The sequence below is a fragment of the Saccopteryx leptura genome, chromosome 2 (assembly GCF_036850995.1).
Source record: "Saccopteryx leptura isolate mSacLep1 chromosome 2, mSacLep1_pri_phased_curated, whole genome shotgun sequence".
Classification (NCBI taxonomy): Eukaryota; Metazoa; Chordata; class Mammalia; order Chiroptera; family Emballonuridae; genus Saccopteryx; species Saccopteryx leptura.
In genome coordinates, this window is record NC_089504.1 from 310454501 (window position 1) to 310478311 (window position 23811).

Genomic DNA, 23811 nt, shown 5'->3' on the forward strand with positions numbered 1-23811 from the left:
TCTTGAGGTCTGGTGCCTCTGCCTGTCAGTGCTGGTGGAGATGGTGGGACAGAACAGTGTCCTACAAGGCAAATCAAATCCTCCAAGAAACCACAGATTCATTACAAAATTAGTACAAATGTAACACTAAGTTGCCGCTGTCGTATATGGGGTAGATTTGCCTAAGATTTAATTTTCTATTGCCTCATTTTCTTTTAAAGACTATGAATTCAATGTTCTTTGGAAATTTTAAGTATTTATCAATTTTTAGGGTAGTCCATAGTTTATTAACCTTTGGCATGGCTGTTATAATACTACAACAGACACTTTAGGAAGGTGTTACCGCGTTATGTTAGGGAGCCTGCGTAGCCGTACACAGCACTTGGTTTTCGGAAAGGGCTTTCATGGAAATTATCTCAGGTATGCCTCACTCCACCCCTTAGAGGATGTTTTTTTTTTAACATAATTTTCCATGTGTTTTTGGACTACAGAAAGCAATTGTAACTTCCTCTGTCATAAACTTGTATCTTACACTGCCCCCAAAATGTAGACCTCTTTGTGCTATTTAGCATCTTAACAGTAGACTGAATCTTTCCATATTTACCTCTGGACACTAGCGGGGGAGCCAGTGGACAGTGAAGGGTAGGGTAGAAATTTCCATCAGCAGTGCCTTTTGGGGTCTGTTTCCCTGAGGCACCCTCCCCGCCTGCTTGTGTGGAAGACTGTTCTTCCCCTGCTCAAACACACCTCCAAACTCACCCGGAACGTGAGGTTGTGCGGTCTAATCCCTTCATTCTAACCATCCCACTCTTTCCGGATGTATAGTTTGTAACTACAGGTATGTCAAGTGTGATTACAAAACAAATGAGCCTGTGTTTTGTCTGTGTCTCATGGAAACTGTTCTGTTCCCTTGGGAGTCACTTGTGCGCAAGTCATCCCTGGATGGGTAAGTGTACATTTATGAGCATGTTTGTGTCTGTGTCAATTTTTAGTCTAGCTTGCTTCGGTCTACATTTAACTATTGGTTGCTTGACCTGAGAGGAAATATACTGACTCTGAGTTCATGTGACAGTCTTGCCACCTACTGGGTGATCTTATAAAAGTCACTCATCTGCTGTGAGATATCATTTTGTCCTCTGTAAAGTGGAGCTGATACTATCTCCCCTGCAATGTTATTGTATCAAATCAAATGCTTATGAAACTTCTTTCTAAGTTATTGACTATAAAACAAATGTTAATTGGTGTTACAGTGATAGTGATTGGAGGGCAGAAAGAGTTCAGGCCCTTGGCTGTTATGCACCTTCAACTTACACAATGTTACATGTCAATTATATAAGGAAATAATTGGTATAAATTTAGGAAATCGGCGCATTTGACAAGGTTATTGGCTACAATGTCAATATACAAAAATTAATTTATTTTTGTATAATAGCAATATGTATTCCTTTCCTCTCTCTTCTAATATACTGACAGCTGTTTTTTGTTCCTTATATCTAAGGTCACTAAGTATTTACCTAGGATCCAACTAATTCTTAGGAAGAAATGTCTAACAATATTATCCTTTGTTCTTCAAGTCTGGAAAAAAATCTGCCAACATCACTTTTCTTTCTTGTTACTTCAATAGTTTATCAACAGACAATGCTTTCTATGAATAGGATCATAATTTAATATGGATTTAAATAATTAAAATATTTAATTTTCTCCTTCCTTGCTTCTACAATCCTCTGTTGCTGTATTTCTCTCTTCATCATAGGTTAAATGGTATTTACTTTTCTGAATGACTCCCAAAGCACATTCATTTGAATGTCTCTAAAAGATTCCTGGAGAACTGTAAATACAATTATTATCAGTCTTACTTCTTAAACACAATTTTTCTTTTAGGTTTGGGTTAAAAAAAATGCACACAGCTTGTTTATTTTTTTTTAATGCTGCAAAAAGTATATAACAAACACTACCCAGTGAGAAGTTTTTATTTATATGACACTCACATATACTCCTGGCTACAAAAATTTGAGTTCTTGCGTTTTACCTGTCAGATGTCACAGTGCTTCCCTTTTCCTCCCTGAGAGCCATGTGACCTGACCCTTTGCATGGGTGGCTCCCTGGCAGCATGCACGAAGGTTATGATGGCTCAGTGAAGACTTCACTCTGGAATTATTGGGCTAGGTCTTCACCTTCTGGAAGTAGCCTGATTGTCTGAATTTCAACTGTATCTGTTTCTTCAAGGTCCTCTGACCTCCTTAGGGGACACGCTTACTCCTGAAGCAGGCCAAGTGACCGAAAGCCAATTCTTTAGAAAAAATTGCTGAATGACCAATTCATTCAGAGGCAACTTAGCAAATGCTTGTGTGAAGAGATAAGGCACACAGTTTTATAAAGGACCCAAATGTGTGAAGGCCAGTGAGGAGTAGATCTGTGGTGACAAAATATCAGGCACCTGCATCTACTAAGCACTCTTTCCTTTCAATACTCTGAGGCAGGCAGCTCAAGGAGCTTGCCCAAGATTACTCAGCTCACTGTGTCTTTGTTGACTCCAAAAGGAGGTACTTTCCAGGCCTTGGCCAGTTGGCTCAGCAGTAGAATGTTGGCCCTGCGTGTGGATGTCCCAAGTTTGATTCCCGGTCAGGGCACTCAGGAGAAGCACCCATCTGCATTTCCGCCCCTTCTCCTCCCTTTTTCTCTCTTTCTCTTCCACTCTCTCTCTCTCTCCTCCTACTCCCACAGCCGTGGCTCGATTGTTTTGAGTGCATTGCCCCTGGGCACTGGGAATGGCTCCACCTCAGGCACTAAAAGTAGCTCAGTTGCAAGCATGGCCCCAGATGGGCAGAGCATTGGCCCAAGACAGGGTTGCCTGGTAGATCCTGGTCCGGGTACATGCATGAGTCTATCTCTTCTCTTCTCACTTGGAAAAGAAGAAAAAAAACATACTTTCCTCTACTCAGGTGCAGTTTTCAGTGCACCATGTTCAGCACCATATTTATTAGCTGGGATAATATATAAGGAGATGCTTCTCTCACTTGCCACCTGATTACCACGTGGTACAGTTCATATAAGATCAGCCCTCTAAATGCTCTTTTCAAGATAATGAACTAGTGACCTATTATCTAATTGCCTATTTTAAAATAGTGTTTACAATCTTAATTTATGCACATCATACTGAAGGATAACCACCCATTGTGTTTTTTAATGCATATTGAAATTGATTCTACCTTTGGCCACTGAGAGCCTCTTTAAGTTGCTCCTGTGTCCTTTTAACATGGCCTGCGCAGTCTTTGATAGCCATCTTGCTCTCTAGCATGACAACACATTCTACGCTCTTTTGTTTATTACCTGTCCCAGACCTGGTATCCGTCCTTTCTCCGGGAAGCCTTGCTTTCTTTAAGTGGGGGATGGTAGTACTCTCACGTGCATTGCTGTTGGGGTGATCATTGTTTCTCGGCCTCATCTGCAGATGGATAAAATATGTCATGAGTTCAAGTTCATCTTTCCAATTCAGATGCAAGACTTCAGGACTTTTACCTAACATCTTCTCTATTCTATATAATTTCCTCCACACTGAGACTCCTGATTCTGAAATAATTATATAGATGATAAAATTATAATATCTCATGAAATTTTTTTTTGTTTTACCCATATTATACACAGAAGAGACTCAGAATAACAATACTATAGTATGAGCACCCATTATAAAAACTGAAAACAATTTTAAAAGATTGGGAACAAATGTTCTTCCCCCCATTATTTTTGGTTATGTTATAGCTACATTGTCAGAGCATGTAATCATTATATACCCTCTCCCTTTTAACATTTAGCTTTCATTTGGTCTTAGTTCTCAAATCTGTGGATACTTAATACTCATCATTAGAACTCAGGTAACTGTCTCTCTAGTTGTTCTGTTGTTAACGGTCTGTTAAGCTGTAATACTTTAGAATTGATGTTTTTTATCATCCATCCTGTGTTCATGTTTTGGTTTACTTTGTCAAGGACTCTTATGGTTAGTATGCTGGGTTGGCTTCGTCTACCTTAAATGTTCGTCATTTTCTCTTGAATCCTTTTTGTTTGTTTGTTTGTGTTTTTCTGAAGTTGGAAACGGGAAGGCAGGCAGACAGACTCCCGCATGTGCCCGACCAGGATCCACCCAGCATGCCCACCAGGGGGCGATGCTCTGCCCATCTGGGGCGTCGCTCTGTTGTGACCAGAGCCATTCTAGCACCTGAGGCAGAGGCCACAGAGCCATCCTCAGCGCCTGGGCCAACTTTGCTCCAATGGAGCCTTGGCTGTGGGAGAGGAAGAGAGAGACCGAGAGGAAGCAGAGGGGGAGGGGTGGAGAAGCAGATGGGCGCTTCTCCTGTGTGCCTTGGCTGGGAATCGAACCCAGGACTCCTGCACGCCAGGCCGACGCTCTACCACTGAGCCAACCGGCCAGGGCCAAATCCTTTTTACCTCTTTCTTTTTTATTTATTTTATTTTTTGAGTTTAAAAACTTTCCTTCATTTACTTTCTCTTTCTCTTAGGCATTATTTGTTTTGAGTCATGCTTGTATTCTTCCTACTTTAGTTTTTGTTTCTAAGGGGAGTTTTTCCCCTTATGTTTCTAAGTCTTGCCTAAGTTCTGTCACCTCATTTCTGAGATTGTAAAATTGTAATTGATTTGGCCCTCAGTCCATTATGTCACTTCCTTAATGTCTTTTAGTTTATTTCGCAATAGTGGATGATGGACTTTATCTCTCTTACGAGCAAGCTCTCCTTGGATGTGGAGGTGTCATTCTCCTCCTTCCCTCTTTTTTCCTATAACAAGTCTGCGTGGGTTTTGACCAGGCAGTTTTTCCTTTTCATGTGCTAAGGTGTATGGGCCTGTGCAGGGGATGCAGGAGGGACTTCTGATCTCCCCGGTGTGACTTGTGTCTCAGAGATACTCATTGTGTTAGTATCAGCATCACCAGCGGAGCGGAGCCGCTCCTGCAGATAACTTTTGTAATGCAAAAATGTTTTGAGAATCACATCAACTTATTAATACATGATTCTTTTAAAAAATTCCCCCAAAAGACATGCATATTCTTGAAGCTATGCTAGGTCCTGAAGGCTAAGCCAGTGGTGGGGGGCCCGGAGTTGTGACTCACCACCATAGCGATGGTGGCTCCTTGCGTCTTAGTTCCCAAATCTGTTATTTCCCAAATATGAGATTTTAGTTGAACATCAATTTATAGAAGAGCCTGGTTATGGCATTAAAATAAGTTTATTTTGGATTAAGTTACTGCACACAGATGAGTGTATTTTAAAATGCACTTGTATAAATAAGTGTTATTATAAATCTTGTTATAAATGAATAATAGTCTTTTATATAAAACAGATAAGCACTTATAGATTTAGATTTTCTGTAAATTGAGAATTTTACATATTAGGTTTGCTTGAGTGAAGAAACCGAGAACATGGACAACTGCTAACCAGGTCCTCACTCCATCAAATAATCTGTGTGTCATCACATGCTGTACTATTTAAAAAAAAAAAAAAGCATGTTCTATCTTTCCTTTGCCCCCTCCCCATCTTTTTAAATCACCTTTTGCCACCAGATTATAAACCTTTGATTTGCTGAGACTGTGCCTTTTATATCTTTGTATCCTGGTCAAATGTGTATTAAGAATTTAGTGACAGGGACCATGATGTTGGTGAAGTATAGGAGAAAGATTGCCCAGTTGTACTACTTCAAGTTCATACCTCAACATTGCTGGATATTATATTCACTGTGTCAAGATCTTGGACAACTAAAAAGACAATACTAATCTGGATCCTTGAGAGATAATCTCATTAGAACAATAAATATAAATGTGAAATGTTCATTAAAACTTGCCACATTATTATTAAGCTGTCATATAAAATTGATATATTAAATTGCAATCTTCATAAAAGTATTTTGAATTTATTTATAAAGTCCCCTCCTCCCCTGCTGTACAAAGAGCAATTGTTTTTTAGGCCTATCTATTTTTCCTTCTTTTTTTTCTTTTCACATATTTGGCAATCTCTAGTAAGAAGGGAATAATTACAGCTGTTTTAATTATCTGTCATTTTAAACATAGGTGTAATTTTCCAATTGTATTTCTTGCCTAGGAAAGAAATTCTATAGAGAGGCAGCATGAGACAGCCCGGCAGGCGCTGCTGGGGAAGATTCCGGCCCATCACACACTCCTGTTTCAAAGGTAGTGACTGATCACGTTGATTTACCCTGGGCATTTTCAGATTGCTTCTCTAGTACCCAAGTATAGCAAATGAACCCTAACTCATCAAAACAAGTGAGGACTTCCTTGGGTTCGATTCCCGGCCAAGGTATACAGGAGAAGCGCCCATCTGCTTCTCCACCCCTCCCACTCTCCTTCCTCTCTGTCTCTCTCTTCCCCTCCCGCAGCCAAGGCTCCATTGGAGCAAAGTTGGCCCAGGCACTGAGGATGGCTCCATGGCCTCTGCCTCAGGCACTAAAATGGCTCCAATTGCAGTGAAGCAACTCCCCAGAGGGGCCAAGCATCACCCCCTGGTGGGCATGGCGGGTGGATCCCTGTCGGGTGCATGTGGGAGTCTGTCTGTCTGCCTCCCCCGGCTTCTCACTTCGGAAAAATACAATAAATAAACAAATGGGGACTTCCATATGAAAATGAACCTAGTGATTCAGAATAAAAATTAAATTTGCTTTCCATTATTGTTCTTTTTATTGTCTATATTTTTAAGCTCTCTGCTGAAAAATTTTAAACAATATAAATAATAAGTCTTGTCTATTTGTCGGCTGTAAATGATAAAAGCATGATTCATTTTCTCCATATTGGTTGGATAGGCCTTCTTTGGATAGGTGACTCAAAGGACAAGCTATGTGGTCTACATACCAAGTTCTATTAGGGAGTCGGTAGGGTGGTAGCCAAGTCATAAGCAGTGTTCCCCAGAGCAGCTAAAAACTGGGGCCTGTGTGACCTCTGACCAGCAGAGGCACCATGCCCATTGACACATGGTGGACAGAGAAACTAAGCAGCTTTTTTTTTTTGGGGGGGGGTTGTATTTTTCTGAAGTTAGAAACGGGGAGGCAGTCAGACAGACTCCCGCATGTGCCCGACCAGGATCCACCCGGCATGCCCACCAGGGGGCAATGCTAGGCCCATCTGGGGCGTTGCTCTGTTGCAACCAGAGCCATTCTAGCACCTGAGGCAGAGGCCACAGAGCCATCCTCAGTGCCCGGGCCAACTTTGCTCCAATGGAGCCTTGGCTGCAGGAGGGGAAGAGAGAGACAGAGAGGAAGGAGGGGGCAAGGGGTGAAGAAGCAGATGGGTGCTTCTCCTGTGTGCCCTGGCCGGGAATCAAAATTAAGCAGTTTTAAATATGAGCTCCAAATGGGTCATCGAGGACAGATAGATGCTTTGAATTTGCATGCATTTACATGCAGTTGGCTACTTTGCACACAGCAACTCTGTTTAGCAAGTCTGGGCTGAATAGCAGTAAGATTTATTCGCTAAAAAGTAGTTAATGATTCTTTCAAATCACTCTGGGGACACAGGCTAGTGTAGATGAAAAAAAGAATATTTTATCCTAAATTTCCATTAAGAGTATAATATTGGAATTTTTAGAAGTATTTTATTCTGGTATTATTTCAAAGCATTAGATTACCAAAAAAAAAAAAAAAAAAAGGAAAATATTTCTTTCAGTTTTTATAGTAGTTGATATATTGCTGGGCCTCACATAACAAATGGAATAGGGTTTATAATAAAATAGGTGCTGATCAGTAGGAAGATAATTTGCCTATATTAATGGTTTAACGGGTAAGAGCTGTTTACAACAATACAAATTTGCTTAACCTACAAATTAGAATGTAATAATGCCACTCTGAGGTGCATGTTTATGAATGGACACGTTCCATTAATCCAAATAGATCTTATTAGTAGTCACATTTATGTGGGATGTAACTGTCAGTGTTTAGGTATTACACGTGTGTGTGCTTGGTATCATTACATAATTCTCTGGGCTTTTTCTGTTATTTCTAATTTCAGGGGTTCAGTACCAGCACCTGTCAGCAGTGCACATTATTTCACATGCTTAGAGCCACAGAAAAGTTTGGAGCTTTTTGGAGATTCTTTTAAAACTCCCTTTGGAACATATCCTGAGAAGAGGTGAGTGGAATTTTGTTGGATGGCATTGTTTATTCTCTGCCAGTTAGTTGAGATCACGGCACTCATCTTGGGCTTCAGACAAATCCTAACTCTCGGAAGCAGGACCCCTCCTCCCACCGTAAAATTGGAAGGGAGGAGATGCTGGCCCTGTAGGGAGGGCATGGGCATGTAGCCTAGGTTCATACTACTGGAAGCTTCTCTCTGGGACTCTGAAACTTGAGGGAGTGACAGAATGATTCAAGGGCAGTTAGAGGTCATTACAGCCACCAGTGGTGGAAGAATCAAGAATCTACTGTGGACTCTGGTCATTGGCTCAGTGGTAGAGTGTTGGCCAAGAAGTGTGTGGAAGTCCTCGGTTTGATTCCCAGCCAGAGCACACATCTGCTTCTCCACCCTTCCCCCTCTCCTTTCTCTCTGTCTCTCTCTTCCCCTCCCACAGCCAAGGCTCCATTGGAGCAAAGTTGGCCGGGGCACTGAGGATGGCTCCATGGCCTCTGCCTCAGGCACTAGAATGGCTCCGGTTGCAGTGGAGCAATGCCCCAGATGAGCAGAGCATCGCCCCCTGGTGGGCATGCTGGGTGGATCCCGGTCGGGCATATGAGGGAGTCTGTCACTCTGCCTCCCCGCTTCTCACTGCAGAAAAAATAACAAAAAAAAAGAATCCACTATGAATGGTGTCTCCAGTCTCCTCCAGTATTTTGACTGACTGTGTTTTGGTGCCTACCTTACCGTGGTTTCTACCTCACTGTTAAGCCTAGTTCCCTAGTTTTCCATTAAGTCTATAACTACCCAATAGCTCTTCATTAACTCTTTTTAATATTCAGATTAGCCAGATTGGGTGTCTATGATTTGCAATCAACACCTCTGATTAGTACAATGCTATATTTCAAAATATTTACTAGCTGATATATGCAAAATGCCTTTTCAGGTTTCCAATGCATAGTACATCCAAGTGTTGTTCAAAGCCTGACTGTGTAAGCTGAGAGCTCCACGTAGACCACAGCAGGCTCTCCACTACGAATTGCAGCTCTTGGCTTTAAAGGCCTCCTGCTGCTGTTTCCACTTCAGCTGGGCCTGCCGCAATCAGCCATCTCTATGTGGGTCTTGAATCCAGACTTCCCAAGCATAGATCTAGCTCAGTGGTTTTCTACTGCTGGTCCGCTGACAGGTGCTAGTTTGCCAGAAATTTTGTGCCAGTTCATGAAAGAGTTAACCACCCTGATGTTGTGTGAAGATCATAGAGTGTGTCTGTAATTTTCATACAACATCATGGTGGGTTCGGAGGACCAGCCCTAGTCCATGAACTGGTGATTAAAAATTACTGACCTAAGCCCTGGCCAGTTGGCTCAGCGGTAGAGTGTCGGCCTGGTGTGTGGAAGTCCCAGATTTGATTCCTGGTCAGGGCACACAGGAGAAGCACCCATCTGCTTCTCCACCCCTCCCCCTCTCCTTCCTCTCTATCTCTCTCTTCTCCTCCCACAGCCAAGGCTCCATTGGAGCAAAGTTGGCCCGGGTGCTGAGGATGGCTCCATGGCCTCTGTCTCAGGCGCTAGAATGGCTCCAGTTGCAACGGAGCAACGCCCCAGATAAGCAGAGCATCACCCTCTAGTGGGCATGCCAGGTGGATTCCGGTTGGGCGCGTGTGGGAGTCTGTCTCTCTGCCTCCCCGCTTCTCACTTCAGAAAAAGAAAAAGAAAAAAAAAAGACTGACCTAGCTGGTTGAGTCAGTCAAAGTCTACTATGGGGTGCCATTCTTGGGTAGAAATCTCCAGCCAGGACCCTCATAGGTCACAGGCCATTTTATAGATTGGTTGCCCCAATAAAATATATTAAAATATTAAAATATTATTTATTTTTAATTATAAATAATATAAAATATTATTTATATTAAAATATTATTTTATTTTTATATCCTGAAAAAATATTAAAAATTCGTGAGAATTTGATGAAAATGGGAAAAAACAGTCCTTAGATATAATTGTTTCTCATAGCACTCTGTATGTTAAAAAATGTTTAGATAAATTATAGAGTTAACTACAGATCAGTGCCTATAATATGATGTGTTAAAAGTCAGATGCAAGTGTCTATCCAGCATAATGTAGGTCTAAGAATATTCATGTTTATGTATAGAGAAAAATAACACTGCCAAGAAAGGCACCCAGATCTTATCAGTTATTGTCTTTTAGTGATGGGATTATGGCCCATTTTAATTTTCTTTATTCTTCTCCGTATTTTTACCTATGAGCATTTTACAAATTTCAAAGTATCAGTACAACCTTAAAAAGTTATTTTAAAAGTCTGCCACAACAAAGGAACATTTTATGAGGGTGATGTGTCATAATGGAAATGGCATTTTAAAAAATGAATAATGCTTCCCTTCATTTCTGATTTATATTGTTGTCACACTTTGGATTTCCTTCAATAATTTGATGATGAGAAGTTACTGGTGCTTCTCAGTGGTGTCCCCAGGTCTGCACATGTCACTAATGCCAGAGACTCTCGCTTCATGGTCGGCTCATTAGCTTTCTGTGACAGTGTCAAAATGTTGGGTTTCTGAGGGCTTCTTTAAGCTCAGATTTTCAGTGTGATACAGTAGGTTGGTGGAAAGAGGTGAGGAAGAGAATGGCTTCGTTTAGGCTGCCGTAACAGCCTAACACCCCTATGGGCGGGGTGGCATAGCTGTCCAACCTTTCTCAGGGATCTGGGGGCTAGGAAGTCTGAGATTAGGGTGCCAGCAGGGTCAGGCTCTGATGAGAGTCCTGCTCTTCTGGTTTGCAGATAGCTGTCCTTGCTGCGTCCTCCTGCGGTGGAAAACAAAGAGAGGAAGCAAGCTGGCTCGGGCCTCCTCTCTTATGGGCACTAATTCCATTCACGAGGGCTTTACCTCCTAACATTATTACCTCCCATAGGACCCATCTTCTTTTTTTTTTTTTTTTTTTTTTTTGTATTTTTCCGAAGCTGGAAACGGGGAGGCAGTCAGACAGACTCCCGCATGTGCCCGACCGGGATCCACCCGGCATGCCCACCAGGGGGCGATGTTCTGCCCCTCTGGGGCGTCGCTCTGTTGCATCCAGAGCCATTCTAGCGCCTGAGGCAGAGGCCACAGAGCCATCCTCAGTGCCTGGGCCATCTTTGCTCCAATGGAGCCTTGGCTGTGGGAGAGGAAGAGAGAGATGGAGAGGAAGGAGAGGGGGAGGGGTGGAGAAGCAGATGGGCGCTTCTCCTGTGTGCCCTGGCCGGGAATCGAACCTGGGACTCCTGCATGCCAGGCTGACACTCTACCGCTGAGCCAACCGGCCAGGGCCAGGCCCCATCTTCTTATACTATCATGTTAGGGGTTAGGATTTCTTTATTTTTAATTTTTTTTATATATTAATTTTTTTTAGAGAGAAAGAAGAAGGGAGAGAAAAAAAACATTGATTTGTTGTTCCACTTATTCATGCATTCATTGGTTGATTCTTATATGGGCCCTAACAAGGAAAGAACCCACAACCTTGATGTATCAGGACAACTTTCCAACCACTGAGCTACCCAGTCAAGGCAGGGGTTAGGATTTCAACATACGACTTTTAAGGAGGGAACACAAGATTCAGTCCATAGCATAAGGAAAAACAAAAACAAAAACCAGAATGCCTAATAGACTGCAGTGGACTATCCATGATCTGTTCCCATGGTGAAAGGGTGCATCAGGCTTGTCAATCAAGTCTATCGTTCATCTGTGGTAATACGTGTCTTTCAACTCCACCACTTTTTGACTTCTGACTTTCAAAGCATTTTCATTTAATACTTTCTTTCATACAAAGGAAAAGTAATTGTTGAAAGGCAGAATGTAGTCTGTAATCCTTTTTTGGTGTGTGTTTTAAATGAAGTGTTGTTTTCCCAAAATAAGAGACCAAAACATGTTACAGGTTGAATTGTGTCCTTCTAAAATTCATGTTGGGTCTCTAACACCCAGTACCTAAGAATAAGAATATGACCTTATTTGGAAATAGGATCATTGAAGGTTTAATTTGTTAAGATGAGGCCATACTGGAGTAGAGGGAACTCCTAATTTAATATGGTTGGTGTCCATATAAAAAGGGGACATTTGGATACAGACACACAAAGGTAGGGAGTTTGGGTGATGCAGGGAACACCAGAGATGGCCAGCAAAGCCCCAGAAGCTCAGGGAGAGAGGGACATGGAGTGGGTTCTCCCTCACAGCCCTCAGGAGGGACCAGACCTGCTGACACACTGATCTCAGACTTTTAGACTCCAGAACTGTGGACAATAAATTCCAACCACCCAGTTCACAGTGCTTTGTTATGGCAACCCTAAAAACTAACACAGTCTCCATTCATAAAAGTCCAGTGACATTTTTCTTACTATTTTCTTTGCGTTCCCTTCAACATACTATATTTATGTTGTTAGAGATTTGGCCATAAAATTCATGGAGTATTGTCTTTTACTAAAGAAGGAAGACCATCTTTCTGCTTCTATAGGTTGGAATAGATTTAGGCCATAAAACATAAATGCATGAAAGAATGTATTTAGGGGCAACACTTGGTCTCGTGATATTTCTAGAGAGATGATTCCAGGCATGGGTTAATAATGGTACTTTTCCACTGCGGGGGGCAGAGAATAGAGTTGTCAGTCACTGGAAAATTTAGATGTTGGCAGCATTGGCCTCTACTTCCCCAGGAAGTGCTTCCTGGAGAAGCTCAATACCTCTCTGTGGCAGCATGAGGTTGAGAACAGTCTTTAAGGAGCACTGGTATTCTGCTTGAAGGGGGCTAGCATTCTGTGAGGAGGGTCCAGAAGTTGTTGTCTAGCAAAAAACAGACCCAAGAACTCAGTCCAAGAGGGATCTATCTCCTCCAACAAGCAAGCATTTCCAATTCTCTCTCCCTTGATAACAAGTAGTCAAACGTCTAAGCAGAACCCCTAGATGCAGGGGTTGTGCCATCCTGGACTGTCTCTGGATGGGACTATTGTGCCATCTAGCCCATCCTGTAGTAGGCTGAGGTCCAGCAGGAGGCAGCTGTTCTCCCCCAGCTGTGTGCGAGCTGTCCAGGAGAGCTGGTGATGGATTCCGGCCACGAACTACCACCCAAGAGCTGCAACCTCTGCATGACATTCAAACAGCACAGACAAGGTGCTTGGGCCCACCCTGGCTGTGTCACCCTCAGGTTGACCATGCCACCCACTGAATTTCTTCCCGGGTCAAGGACAGGCCCAGATAGCTCATTGGACTGTGTTGCCAGGAATAGAGCCCTGAACCTCTAATGTACCTGCTTAAGACTTCCTTCCACCCTTTTCATCTCAGATCCAATCATATCATCACCCATGTTGAGATGGATGCCCTCATTGAAGTGATAGGCTTTATCCTGAACAGACTCAATTTGCATCAGCCTTTGCTGTTGCCAGGTATGCACTTAAATGTGGAGTGTGAACAAGTAGAGGTCAACTTGAACTTGATCCTTAAAACATGTATTTTGTGATGACAGGAAAATTTCATGGAACTATAGGAAAGAAAGAATAGAGAAGCAGTCAATGCACAACTAAGTGTGCAGCACAGGTTGATTCTCCTCTCTCTCTCTCCCTTTGTGTCTCTCTCAAAAAAAAGGAAAAGAAGGAAGGGAGGGAGGAAGGAAGGAAGGAAGGAAGGAAGGAAGGAAGGAAGGAAGGAAGGAAGGAAGGAAGGAAGGAAGGAAGGAAGGAAGGAAGGAAGGAAGGAAGGAAGGAAGGAAGGAAGGAAGGAAGGAAGGAAGGAAGGAAGGAAGGAAGGAAGGAAGGAAGGAAGGAAGGAAGGAAGGACTGACTATGAGGTCAAAACTTAACTGACAGGGGAAAAGCAGAGGTCCAATGACAAAGTTTAGGAGGTGAAGGTGGAAAATCAATATATTATCATCTGTTGTTGATGGAAGAGGAAGCAGAGGTTTTAAATGTGATACATGCAGATGTAGGTCTGGCAGATGGAGGAACTGAAAATAGTGACGGAACTGTTCATGGGGAAGAAAAGACAGGGATGTGTTATGTAGTGAGCTAAATCCTCTCCCATTGTAACGGAAATCCGTATCTACCAAAGATGTGTCAGAGCTGATAAATCAATAGATGCCAGTAACATTGTTTGTAAATCAGAAGATGGTTGTCAGGACATGGTTAAAAATGGTTGGCTCTCAGGAGAGTGAAGGGGGGTTGCTTATTGCTTTTTATGATAAGCCCTTCTATATCATACACCTTAGTTTTAACTGTATGCATGTGGTAGGCTGATTAAAGTGTTAATGAAATGTTTTCAGAGAAATGAGAAAAATTACAGAAGAAACGATGACTGTATTTGGGTAGAAACATTTTTAAGTTTCTCTAGATTCAACATAAAATTAAAAGGAAAACAGAAAGCTTTTCAACATACAACAAAAGAGTTTACAGTCAGTATATAAGGGTTCGCAGTGCCCTGTGTGGGATGAGCTGCCAAGGCAAGGCTGCCTCCCCTGGCTGGAAGGCAGTAGGCAGGTGGCACCTCAGGAGAGCACCCCGATGGGAGGAAGTGCACTGCCCAGACACGGGAACTTCAGGTGCCCAGGTCATACCCAACCTTATCCTAAAAATCAGATAAGATCACACGTCCAAAACTAGCATTAGAAATGTCCCATGGGTGGTCCAATTCAGGTCCCGTCATACTTTTATTTTCTCTCTCCTTGAAATATCAGGAGCCGCTGTACATAATTCCACTTGATTCTAAAGTCCTAGAAATTAGGATCTGTGCCTTACTCATCTTGTTTTATACTCCAGCACCTATCACAATGCCTTATTCTCAGTAGGTATTCAGTTATTTATTTTATTTTATTTTAATTAAGTGAGAGGCAGGGAGATGGAGAGACAGACTCCCACATGTGCCCTGACCGCAACTTCTGTCTGGGGCTGTTTGCCTATCTGTGGCTGCTGCTCTGTTACTCGGCAACCAAGCTATTTTAGCACCTGAGGTGAGGCCATGGAGCCATCCTCAGCACCTGGGGCCAACTTGCTAATTTGAGCCATGGCTACAGGTGGAGGAAAGAGAGAGAGAGAGAGAGAGAGAGAGAGAGAGGAGGGGTGGAGAAGTAGACGGTTGCTTCTCCTATGTGCCCTGACTGGGAATTGAACCCAGGACTTCCACACGCCAGGCCAAAGCTCTCCTGCTAAGCCAACCGTCCTGGGCCAAGTTATGTTTTGTATAATGGATGAGAAGTTCATGCTAATATGTACAATACTTTTATGTTGGTTGGTACATAGATCTTCCTACAGATACCTTTGAAAACTTGAGCTTGACAGAGACTTGTTTGGAAACTACTGACAGGACTTGATGAACATAGCCCAGGGAAGGCATAGGCATAGGTTGAGTGGCCATTCGTAGTTTTCCATCTCACAGATATTATTCATTTTTTTTATTTTCAGACACAAGGTTTCCCATGCTTTCATGAAACATTCTTCACTGTTTCAGGCCAGTTCATGGTCAAAAGACTTGCCTTTCAAGCCTCCGAAGTACAGTGTCTATTTACACCCAGGAACAGAAATAAGTGATGATAAGGAAGATCAAGACCTAAAAGGTATGAGTCATTCTACATTTGGTTCTCATGTAAATAGTAATATTATAATTATATGTACTTATTACTCTTTTTCTGATGGTTACAGATTTTTTTTAAATTAAATGAGTGTTTTAAGTCAGAATCTCTCCTTGCAGGTAGGGTGTTATTTGTCTCCCATTGCTATAGATGAAAACAAAGTTGAGAAAGGCCAGGCCTGACCAGGCGGTGGCGCAGTGGATAGAGCGTCAGACTGGGATGTGGAGGACCCAGGTTTGAGACCCCGAGGTCGCCAGCTTGAGTGCGGGCTCATCTGATTTGAGCAAGGCTCACCAGCTTGGACCCAAGGTCGCTGACTTGAGCAAGGGGTTACTCGGTCTGCTGAAGGCCCATGGTCAAGGCACATATGAGAAAGCAACCAATGAACAACTAAGGTGTCGGCAACGAAAAACTGATGATTGATGTTTCTCCATTCCTGTCTGTCTGTGCCTATCTATCCCTCTCTCTGACTCTCTCTCTGTCTCTGTAAAAAAAAATAATAAAAGGTCAGGAATGTGATGGCTGCTGCTCTGCCCACCTGACCACACTGCCAGCAGGGATCTTCCAGGGCGAGGGGCACATGCTGTCTGGAGGAGAGACGACTTGGGCTCCATCTTTGACAAGTTAGGCTCCTTTCAGTGAAGGTGAGGGAGCATGGGGGCTTCAGGCTCTGCTTGGTCTCCTGCTTTGGAAATCCAGCAGAATCTGATGGTGTTAGGTTTGAAGACTGGCTCAGTCCCCCTACTTCAGCCTTTCCTGCTGTTCCTTGGGGCCTCAGCTGTTATTTTCTTGTGTTCTTCAGTCACTAATCTCTGGCCCCAGGCATCTGCACATCTGTCGCCCTCTTATGCTTTTCATGAGCCGTGTCCATGGCTTCCCGTGGCTTTCCCTAGAGAGAGACCCCAGCTCTACCCCGTATGAACTCCAGCAAGTCACAAAGATACCACTCAGGCAGCCCTACAGAGGTGAGAACATTCCTCTAGTCCAGGGGTCAGGAACCTATGGCTCGCGAGCCAGATGTGGCTCTTTTGATGGCTGCATCTGGCTCACAGACAAATCTTTAATAAAAAAAAAATAATAACGTTAAAAATATAAAACATTCTCATGTATTACAACTCATTCATTTCCTACCACTCATGTTCATGGTTGTGGGTGGCTGGAGCCCATCACAGCTGTCCTCTGGGACAACACCAAATTTTTATTGGATAATGCATAATGTACATGGGTCATTGTATGGCTTTCACGGAATTATATTTTAAAATATGTGGCGTTCATGGCTCTCTCAGCCAAAAAGGTTCCCGACCCCTGCTCTACTCTCTAGTCCACAGGAGCGAACTGGGGACCTGGCCTCAGTTCCTCAACCCACCAGAGGAACAGGGGTGAGGTAAAAGTTGAATAAAAACACCTTGATACTGTCTACTTTTTTAATGTGGCTTTTTCTTGATTGGGCGTTCACTTGGTTGCTGTAGGCCTTTGGCTGATTTTCAGAGCTGCAGTAGAGTTATTTTCTAGTCTCTAGTTGTTTAATGCTTCCCTAGGGAATTGAGGGCCTGGAGCTTTCTGTTTTGCCAACGTCTTTCCTTCCAGCTCACGTATTTTGGTGGTGGGTTTCTGATCAATGTCATCACACCGCTGGCTCTGGGTCAGCTAAACTCTCATGTCTTTTCCACATGAACTGCCAAACCATGTTTCTATCATACAACATATGCACACTGGACTTCTTATGTAAATATAACTTTTATTTTTATCTTTTTGTCATTTTGGTTTCAGCCCCACATTCTGGCTTGGGGAGATCATGTTGGGCCTTGATTCACTTGCCATAGTTACTACTTGTATAGATTTCTGTAAAGCCAGCAAGCATGCCACTTATGCCTCTGTCATGGTCACTGCCAACAGTAGGATCCAGGACTTGGCCAAGAGTAGCATCCCATAACAGGTCTCCGCTGACTCATTTCCAGGGAAAGTCTAGCTGGTATGTGATTCTGTTACCAGCATTGGGATTCTTGGGTTTCCCAAACAAGAAATAGGAAACCCCCGAGAAATCTCCAGGCAGATTTTATTAAGCTTATGCTTGAGCACAAGGGAGACAGCACAGAGGAAGGGAAGGTCTTCTAAACTGGCTCAGGGGACGGGCTCTCCTTGGCTTCTCTCTTAAGCTGGGGCCTAAGCAGACTTGCAGGAAGAGACAGGTTGAAAATGGTGGGCTTGTAGAATTTTCCACATCAGGGAAGGTAAAACAAGTGGTTAGAAGAGAGAGAAAATTCTGCACTTTTTTGAGCAAGAAGTAGAGAGGTAGTGACATTCTTGTGGTCAGCTTATCCTTCCGGCCATCCTGGTCTTAATTCGGCTTCCTGCCCACCCAGTATTTTTTCATTCCCTGGGCCCAAGTCCCTGTACTGTCTCAATTCCCACGCACATCTTTCTAGTGTGTTTACATGAGAAACTTTGGTACATGCCTTGCAGAAATCAAGACACGTTAGGTCACTGGCATTTTCTAACTCAGATGTCAGCAAGCTTTCTGTAAAGGGTCAGACAGTACATGCTTTTGGCTTTTATGCATCGCATGATCTCTTTTTTCAACTACTTAACCCTACTGTTGTAGTGTGAGAACAGCCATGGGTGACACATAAATAAATCGGTGTGAGTTCGGTTCCAGTAAACTTTACTAAAACAGGCTTCGGACCATGTTTAGCCTATGGGCTATTGTTTGTTTGACCCCTGCCTTTGTAAAAGGGTAATCAAGTTAATCTGAAATAATAATCTTTCTTCACAAATCCTTTTCAACACTTACCACTCACTACAGTATTTTCTAAATACACAAAGTATTTCTTTAATAAACTCGAATTTGCTAAGGTGTAAAGTCAGGTATACTTGTTTGTAAATATTTTTTCCATTTTCAGAATGGCAATATTACTTGTCTCCAGTACTGTTCTCACTGGCCATGAATCCTCTAAGACCAGACACTCGAAAATTACTTCTGGAAGTTATGCTAGCATCCTGGGAAACTTGAGCTGATTGAGAAAGAAAGCCCAGTTTCTACTCTTGTCTTTCTTCTTCGGGGGCTTTATTCTCTTAATATACTTTAATTACCCTTTCTGATTTAAAAAAAATATCTTGATGGATGGCCTGACCTGTGGTGGCGCAGTGAATAAAGCATCAACCTGGAATGCTGAGGTCACCAGTTTGAAACCCTGGGCTTGCCCGGTCAAGGCACATATGGGAGTTGATGCTTCCAGCTCCTCCCTATTCTCTCTCTTTCTGTCTCTCTGTCTTTCTCTCCCCTCTCTAAAATGAATAAATAAAATCTTAAAAAATATATCTTGATGGTAAAAAAAAGCTAAGCAAATAATGAGCTTTTTCTTTTCTCTTTTCTTCTATTAACATGATATCTCTCAAGCACTGTGTCATTTTGTCTGACTGTAGCTTTAAAAGGTCCATTTTTGCCTCTAACCTTTTGGATTGCTTAGGTTTGCCTACTAGATTGAGCCTTCCTCAGCTGGTGATGAAGAGTCACTCCATTTCTCACTTCCATGACGATCCTCTGCCTCGCTTTCTCTGTCTCTACTCCGCTGCCTTCTCCCCAGTGAGAATTTAGCTTATTCTGTGGCCACTGTGCATCTGTCTTCAGTCTCTGTCATCCAGACTTGCTGAAAACAGCCCTCCAAGGACCCTCACTCCATGGCGCGTCCTTGGTGAACAGACCAAGCTTAGAGGACGTTAGACGAAGTTTCTCTGAGAAGGACTACAGGGTGTGTGTGTGTGTGTGTGTGTGTGTGTGTGTGCGCACACATGCATATGCTAGGTCTACTTATGCACGATTGTGAAAGAATATAGTAGCAGGTGTTACAGTGGCTGTGAGCAGGGTCGAAGAGCAGCGTAGGAACTGCTTGCTGTAGCAACCTTCTGGTCATTATGCACGTCGACACGACTCAAGGCTTGTCCAGCCATGCACGTGCTATATTCTGAACCTCATCCTCTGCTGTTCTTGTTTGGATGTCACTTATTCCTTAAAGGTTGTTAAGAAATCGTTCTAGATATTATTCCGGTGCTTACATCATGCATTGCTTATTTTCTTTGTTCAGTGTAGCAAGGGGTTAACTCTATGTGCTGTACCGTTTTCTCTCCATGTTTTATAGCGCTGCAGAAATCGCTACTTCAACACGAGAAGAGGGCTGTCCAACACAAACGACACACGCTGCCATGCATGGTTCGCCCGAGTTCCAATACCAAACCCACCATTCCTCCAATCCCTCAGAGCGGCAAGTATACCTCACTAGACAGCTGGTCGTAACACAGACAAGCCTGCTCCGTCATGTCCTGAGCCACTGCCAAGCCTGGCCATGACTCCCGGCTCTTTCTTACACAGCCAGCTACCGACAAAAGAGTGTTCTCTCCGCTTCATTCTCTCAATCATTTTTCTTTTGTGATTCTCTGAATAGCATTTATTGTTTTTTCTTTGGTAAGTTAGCCTTAGCTTTCAGAAATGTAATTTCTGTTTTCCCCATAGCTATTAATGACTTTTCCAGCTGTTTCCGGCTTCGAAATATCGGCTAGCAAGCTCTCCCAGGATCTCAGTGTTGCTGTGTGCGTAGTTATTTTTGCATAGATCCAACTGGGATTGTGCTCTTGAAATTTCAAGAATGTGCTTTTATAACATGAATGTATAGTCTAGGGAACTGAAGTATTTTATCCTTCTGCTTACGAAAGGATTGTAGAGTTCCATTTAACTGTGACCGACACGGTATCCGCTGCATCTCTCAAAGGGAATTCATTCATGTAATTTTTCATAGTTTTTGACTAGCTTTAGCGATATGAAGGAATAAAAAGTGTCAGGTACTTTTTTTTAATCTCATCCTTGCCTGACTCTGACTGTGTACTGTCTGTCATTAGAAATATTTTCTATGCATACCATCTTAGTGGTTTCACTACTTGCTGTTTGCAGAATAATATATTGTATAGTTAGAGGTAAGGCTGGTATTCAGCTGCTATGTGCCAGTAAGATTCTCCTGGTTGTTAAAACAGTGAAATATACCCATTTGTATTGGTAAATGGTCTCTCTGTTGAATCCTCCTCATGGAGACAGAAGCCTTCACATAGTATTATACTAATTGTTATATATCTTAAATATCCAATTGGGATGTAAACCGATTTACAGAGGCTTCTGTCTTCCACCGTGCCCTGTTCTCAGCCGGAGCTGGTTCAGGTTCTTTTCCCGGGGTGGGTGAGAGGGGGGGGAGGGGGAATGTGGAGAAGACGAGGCTGAGCAGGACTAGGGAGGCAGTCCTCTCTGGAAAGGGGGGAGGGCAGAGAGCGGGTCACTGTGCCCCCCAAATCTTAAAGAAAGAAGAGTTTAACTTTCACCAGTATCATCTAACCCCTTAAAAAGTTATTGTGAAATATTTTAGATGTACTAGAAGATATAAAAATAACAGTTACAGTTTCAGATAGCATGCAGGAGGTGCCCTTTTCCCCCTGCGACTGAGAACTGCTCGGATCCTGGAAATTCTATGTAAAACACATAGAAGAAGACAGAGAGGAGGCAGGGAGGAGCGAGACCAGCTGGGGACCTCAGGGCCTGAGGAATGAATGGCGTAGTGGGGAGTTCCCTAGTCTCCCTTGTTGCTTCGAACAATCTGAACTGGATGCCGGAGAAGCCCAACCCCAAACACCAACAGTGTGGACAGCGAAGGCCCAGGGACGCGGAGGGGCAGCCCAGCATGACAGAACTTTAGACAGTGACTTTAGACAAGGACCGTGATGCCACCGTGGTTTTTTCTCTCCCTCTCCCTCTCTCCCTCTCCCTCTCTTCCTTTCTCTCACTCAAATCAATGAAAAAATTTAAAACCATGTAAATAAATAAAATGCAGCTATTGTGACTGAGAAACTGAATTTTTCATTTTACTTTCATTAACTTAGATGTAAACAGCCACATGGGCCAGTGGCTCCCACACAGAACAAGGCAAATCTAAAGGGTTTATCATCGTAGTTTGGGTGTTTTAGACCCAACAGTTATTTTAAAAGTTCTTTTTCCTTATAAATTCTGGTTCCAATGAATTATAATGAAGAAAATGAAAATAAGGTTTCTATAACTATATTTTATAAACTTTATTCATGTTCCTTTTGCCTCAGCCTGTGCTCAATTTAAAAAAAAAAACAACACAACAAAACGTCAGTGGTATTGGAAGTCAAGGATATAAAATTTTGGTACATCTCCTAATTCAGTTTTATTGATAACACTATTTAAACTACCCAGATATATCCTCTTATCTTTCTCAACTTGCTCTGTTGGCATACATGACATTGGTATTTTAGTATCTCGCTATGATTATGTTTCTGTGTCTTTTTCTTACATATCAAATAGCTTTTCGCTATACAGTATAAGTTTTGATGTTACGTTAATCATCAGCTCCTAAATCCTAAATGCTCTGGACTATTATAACATAATCATGGATTTTACTTTCTCTCAATACAAAAGGGTCCTTCTTGTTGCATTGAAGCCTTTTTGCTTTGAGCTTCCCTTTGATAATGTCAGATGCTACCTCCACTGGCTTTTGTTCGCCTGATAATGTTATACTCTATCCTTCTAATCTTATTCTTTGTCATTTCATTTTGATCTCATTATAAGAAACATAGTTGGGTTTTTTCTTTAACTCAGTCCAAGTTTCCACTATTCACTTCAGTTGTGGAACAAAACCATCTTTATTCTGTATGAATAGTGACAAGGTCAGCCCTGTTTCTGTCATTTTTCTCTTCTATTTTATGGTGAGTGTTAAGACTAGAAAACAGCCCTTCCACTTACTGGCTTATGTCTTTGGCTATATATTTGCTCTTTTCATTTACGGGGATTTGGAAGATATATTTTTCCCTCCTCTGATGTAGATCATGGAATATAAGATGTTTTTATTTCCCATTTTCACAACTGTAAATTTAATTTGAAATTATAGACCCAGTTTATAGAATCTCCCACCTCTTTTTTACCAAATAAATCTTAAATTGCTCTTTTGGCTTTATGTTTAGTAGTTAGGCTGTTCTGTTTCTCTCTGGGCTTTACAGAAGTTTCACTGTTTACCTCTCCAATCCTTTGATATGATGGCTTCCTCACTGTCAGATTCTTACCCTGCAAGTCCAGCGGAAAGAGAAGGGAGGGAAGCATTTCAGAAAAGGGATGGACAGTGATGTAGGAATCTTTTTGGTTCCTCTATTCTAGTAAGAGAGGTAAGAGGTGAGAAGTGACTTAATTTTTTAACATTTGTTTAAAACATATGTTCTGCTCTTCCCAGGATATATTTTTCCTTCTGCTCTCCAAGAATGCTATGCTCTGTGACCATACCAAGACATGGCAAAGGAGCTAAACATTAGATTTTATTCCCTGTGCAGTTATTTTTGTTATTGTTGTTTTCTTTGAATTTTATCATTTCTTTGGTTTTTTGGGGTTTTTTGCCTTATATAATTCATTGAATGTGGAGCTACGATAGGTAGATAGATGCTAATATGCCACCCTACTAACCTGGACACTTGTGTTTCAATTTCTAGAAAGCAGTGAATTTTCCAAAGTTCATGAAGACGTGTATATGTGTATGTATTGTATATGTATGGTATACCACTCCATTCCAAACAGGTTCAAGGGCATGTATAGTGGTATATTCAGTTCAATCAGATACAACATGAAGAAATAAGTATGTTGGGGACAAGGGGGAAAAGTACCGTTTTTAATATATAAAGTGAAAGTCCTCATTATTAGAGGTGGGTCACAAAATTAAGCTTCCCAGCAGTCACAGCAAAGAAGGAAACGTGATCAGTTCCATGGTTTCAAGATTCCTGGCGACCTTAAGATCAAGTCAAATAGTTGGCCAAGAACGGCACAGCTCTTCTTGATTAATGAGACTTTGGAGACATTTTTTTTTACAGTTTTCCCAAAGGGGGTGTTCTGTGAATGTCTGGACCACGTTCCCACTCTTACAGGTAATAATTACAGTCGAGTTTGACACTGCCATTTTTTGAAATGTCCTTCAATGTAGATTATCTTGTATAAGATCACAATCCCTGCCCAACTCCCCACCACCTCCTAAAAAAGGAAATTTTTGAGAGGCCCTGTCTAAACTGTGACATAAT

At 42.3% G+C, this 23811-nt stretch overlaps 1 protein-coding gene across 1 annotated transcript in view; it reads left to right on the forward strand.

The window, feature by feature from the left end:
• LOC136393537 (leucine-rich repeat and guanylate kinase domain-containing protein-like) overlaps positions 1-20839 on the forward strand; it is a 113519-nt gene extending 92680 nt beyond the window's left edge. Inside the window, exons 17-20 of the mRNA XM_066366171.1 lie at positions 6084-6172; positions 8000-8119; positions 15533-15684; positions 19836-20839. Coding sequence (XP_066222268.1) covers positions 6084-6172; positions 8000-8119; positions 15533-15684; positions 19836-19990 — 516 coding nt within the window. The 3' untranslated portion in view covers positions 19991-20839. The remainder of the gene's footprint in view (positions 1-6083; positions 6173-7999; positions 8120-15532; positions 15685-19835) is intronic.
• The last annotated feature ends 2972 nt before the right edge of the window (positions 20840-23811 follow it).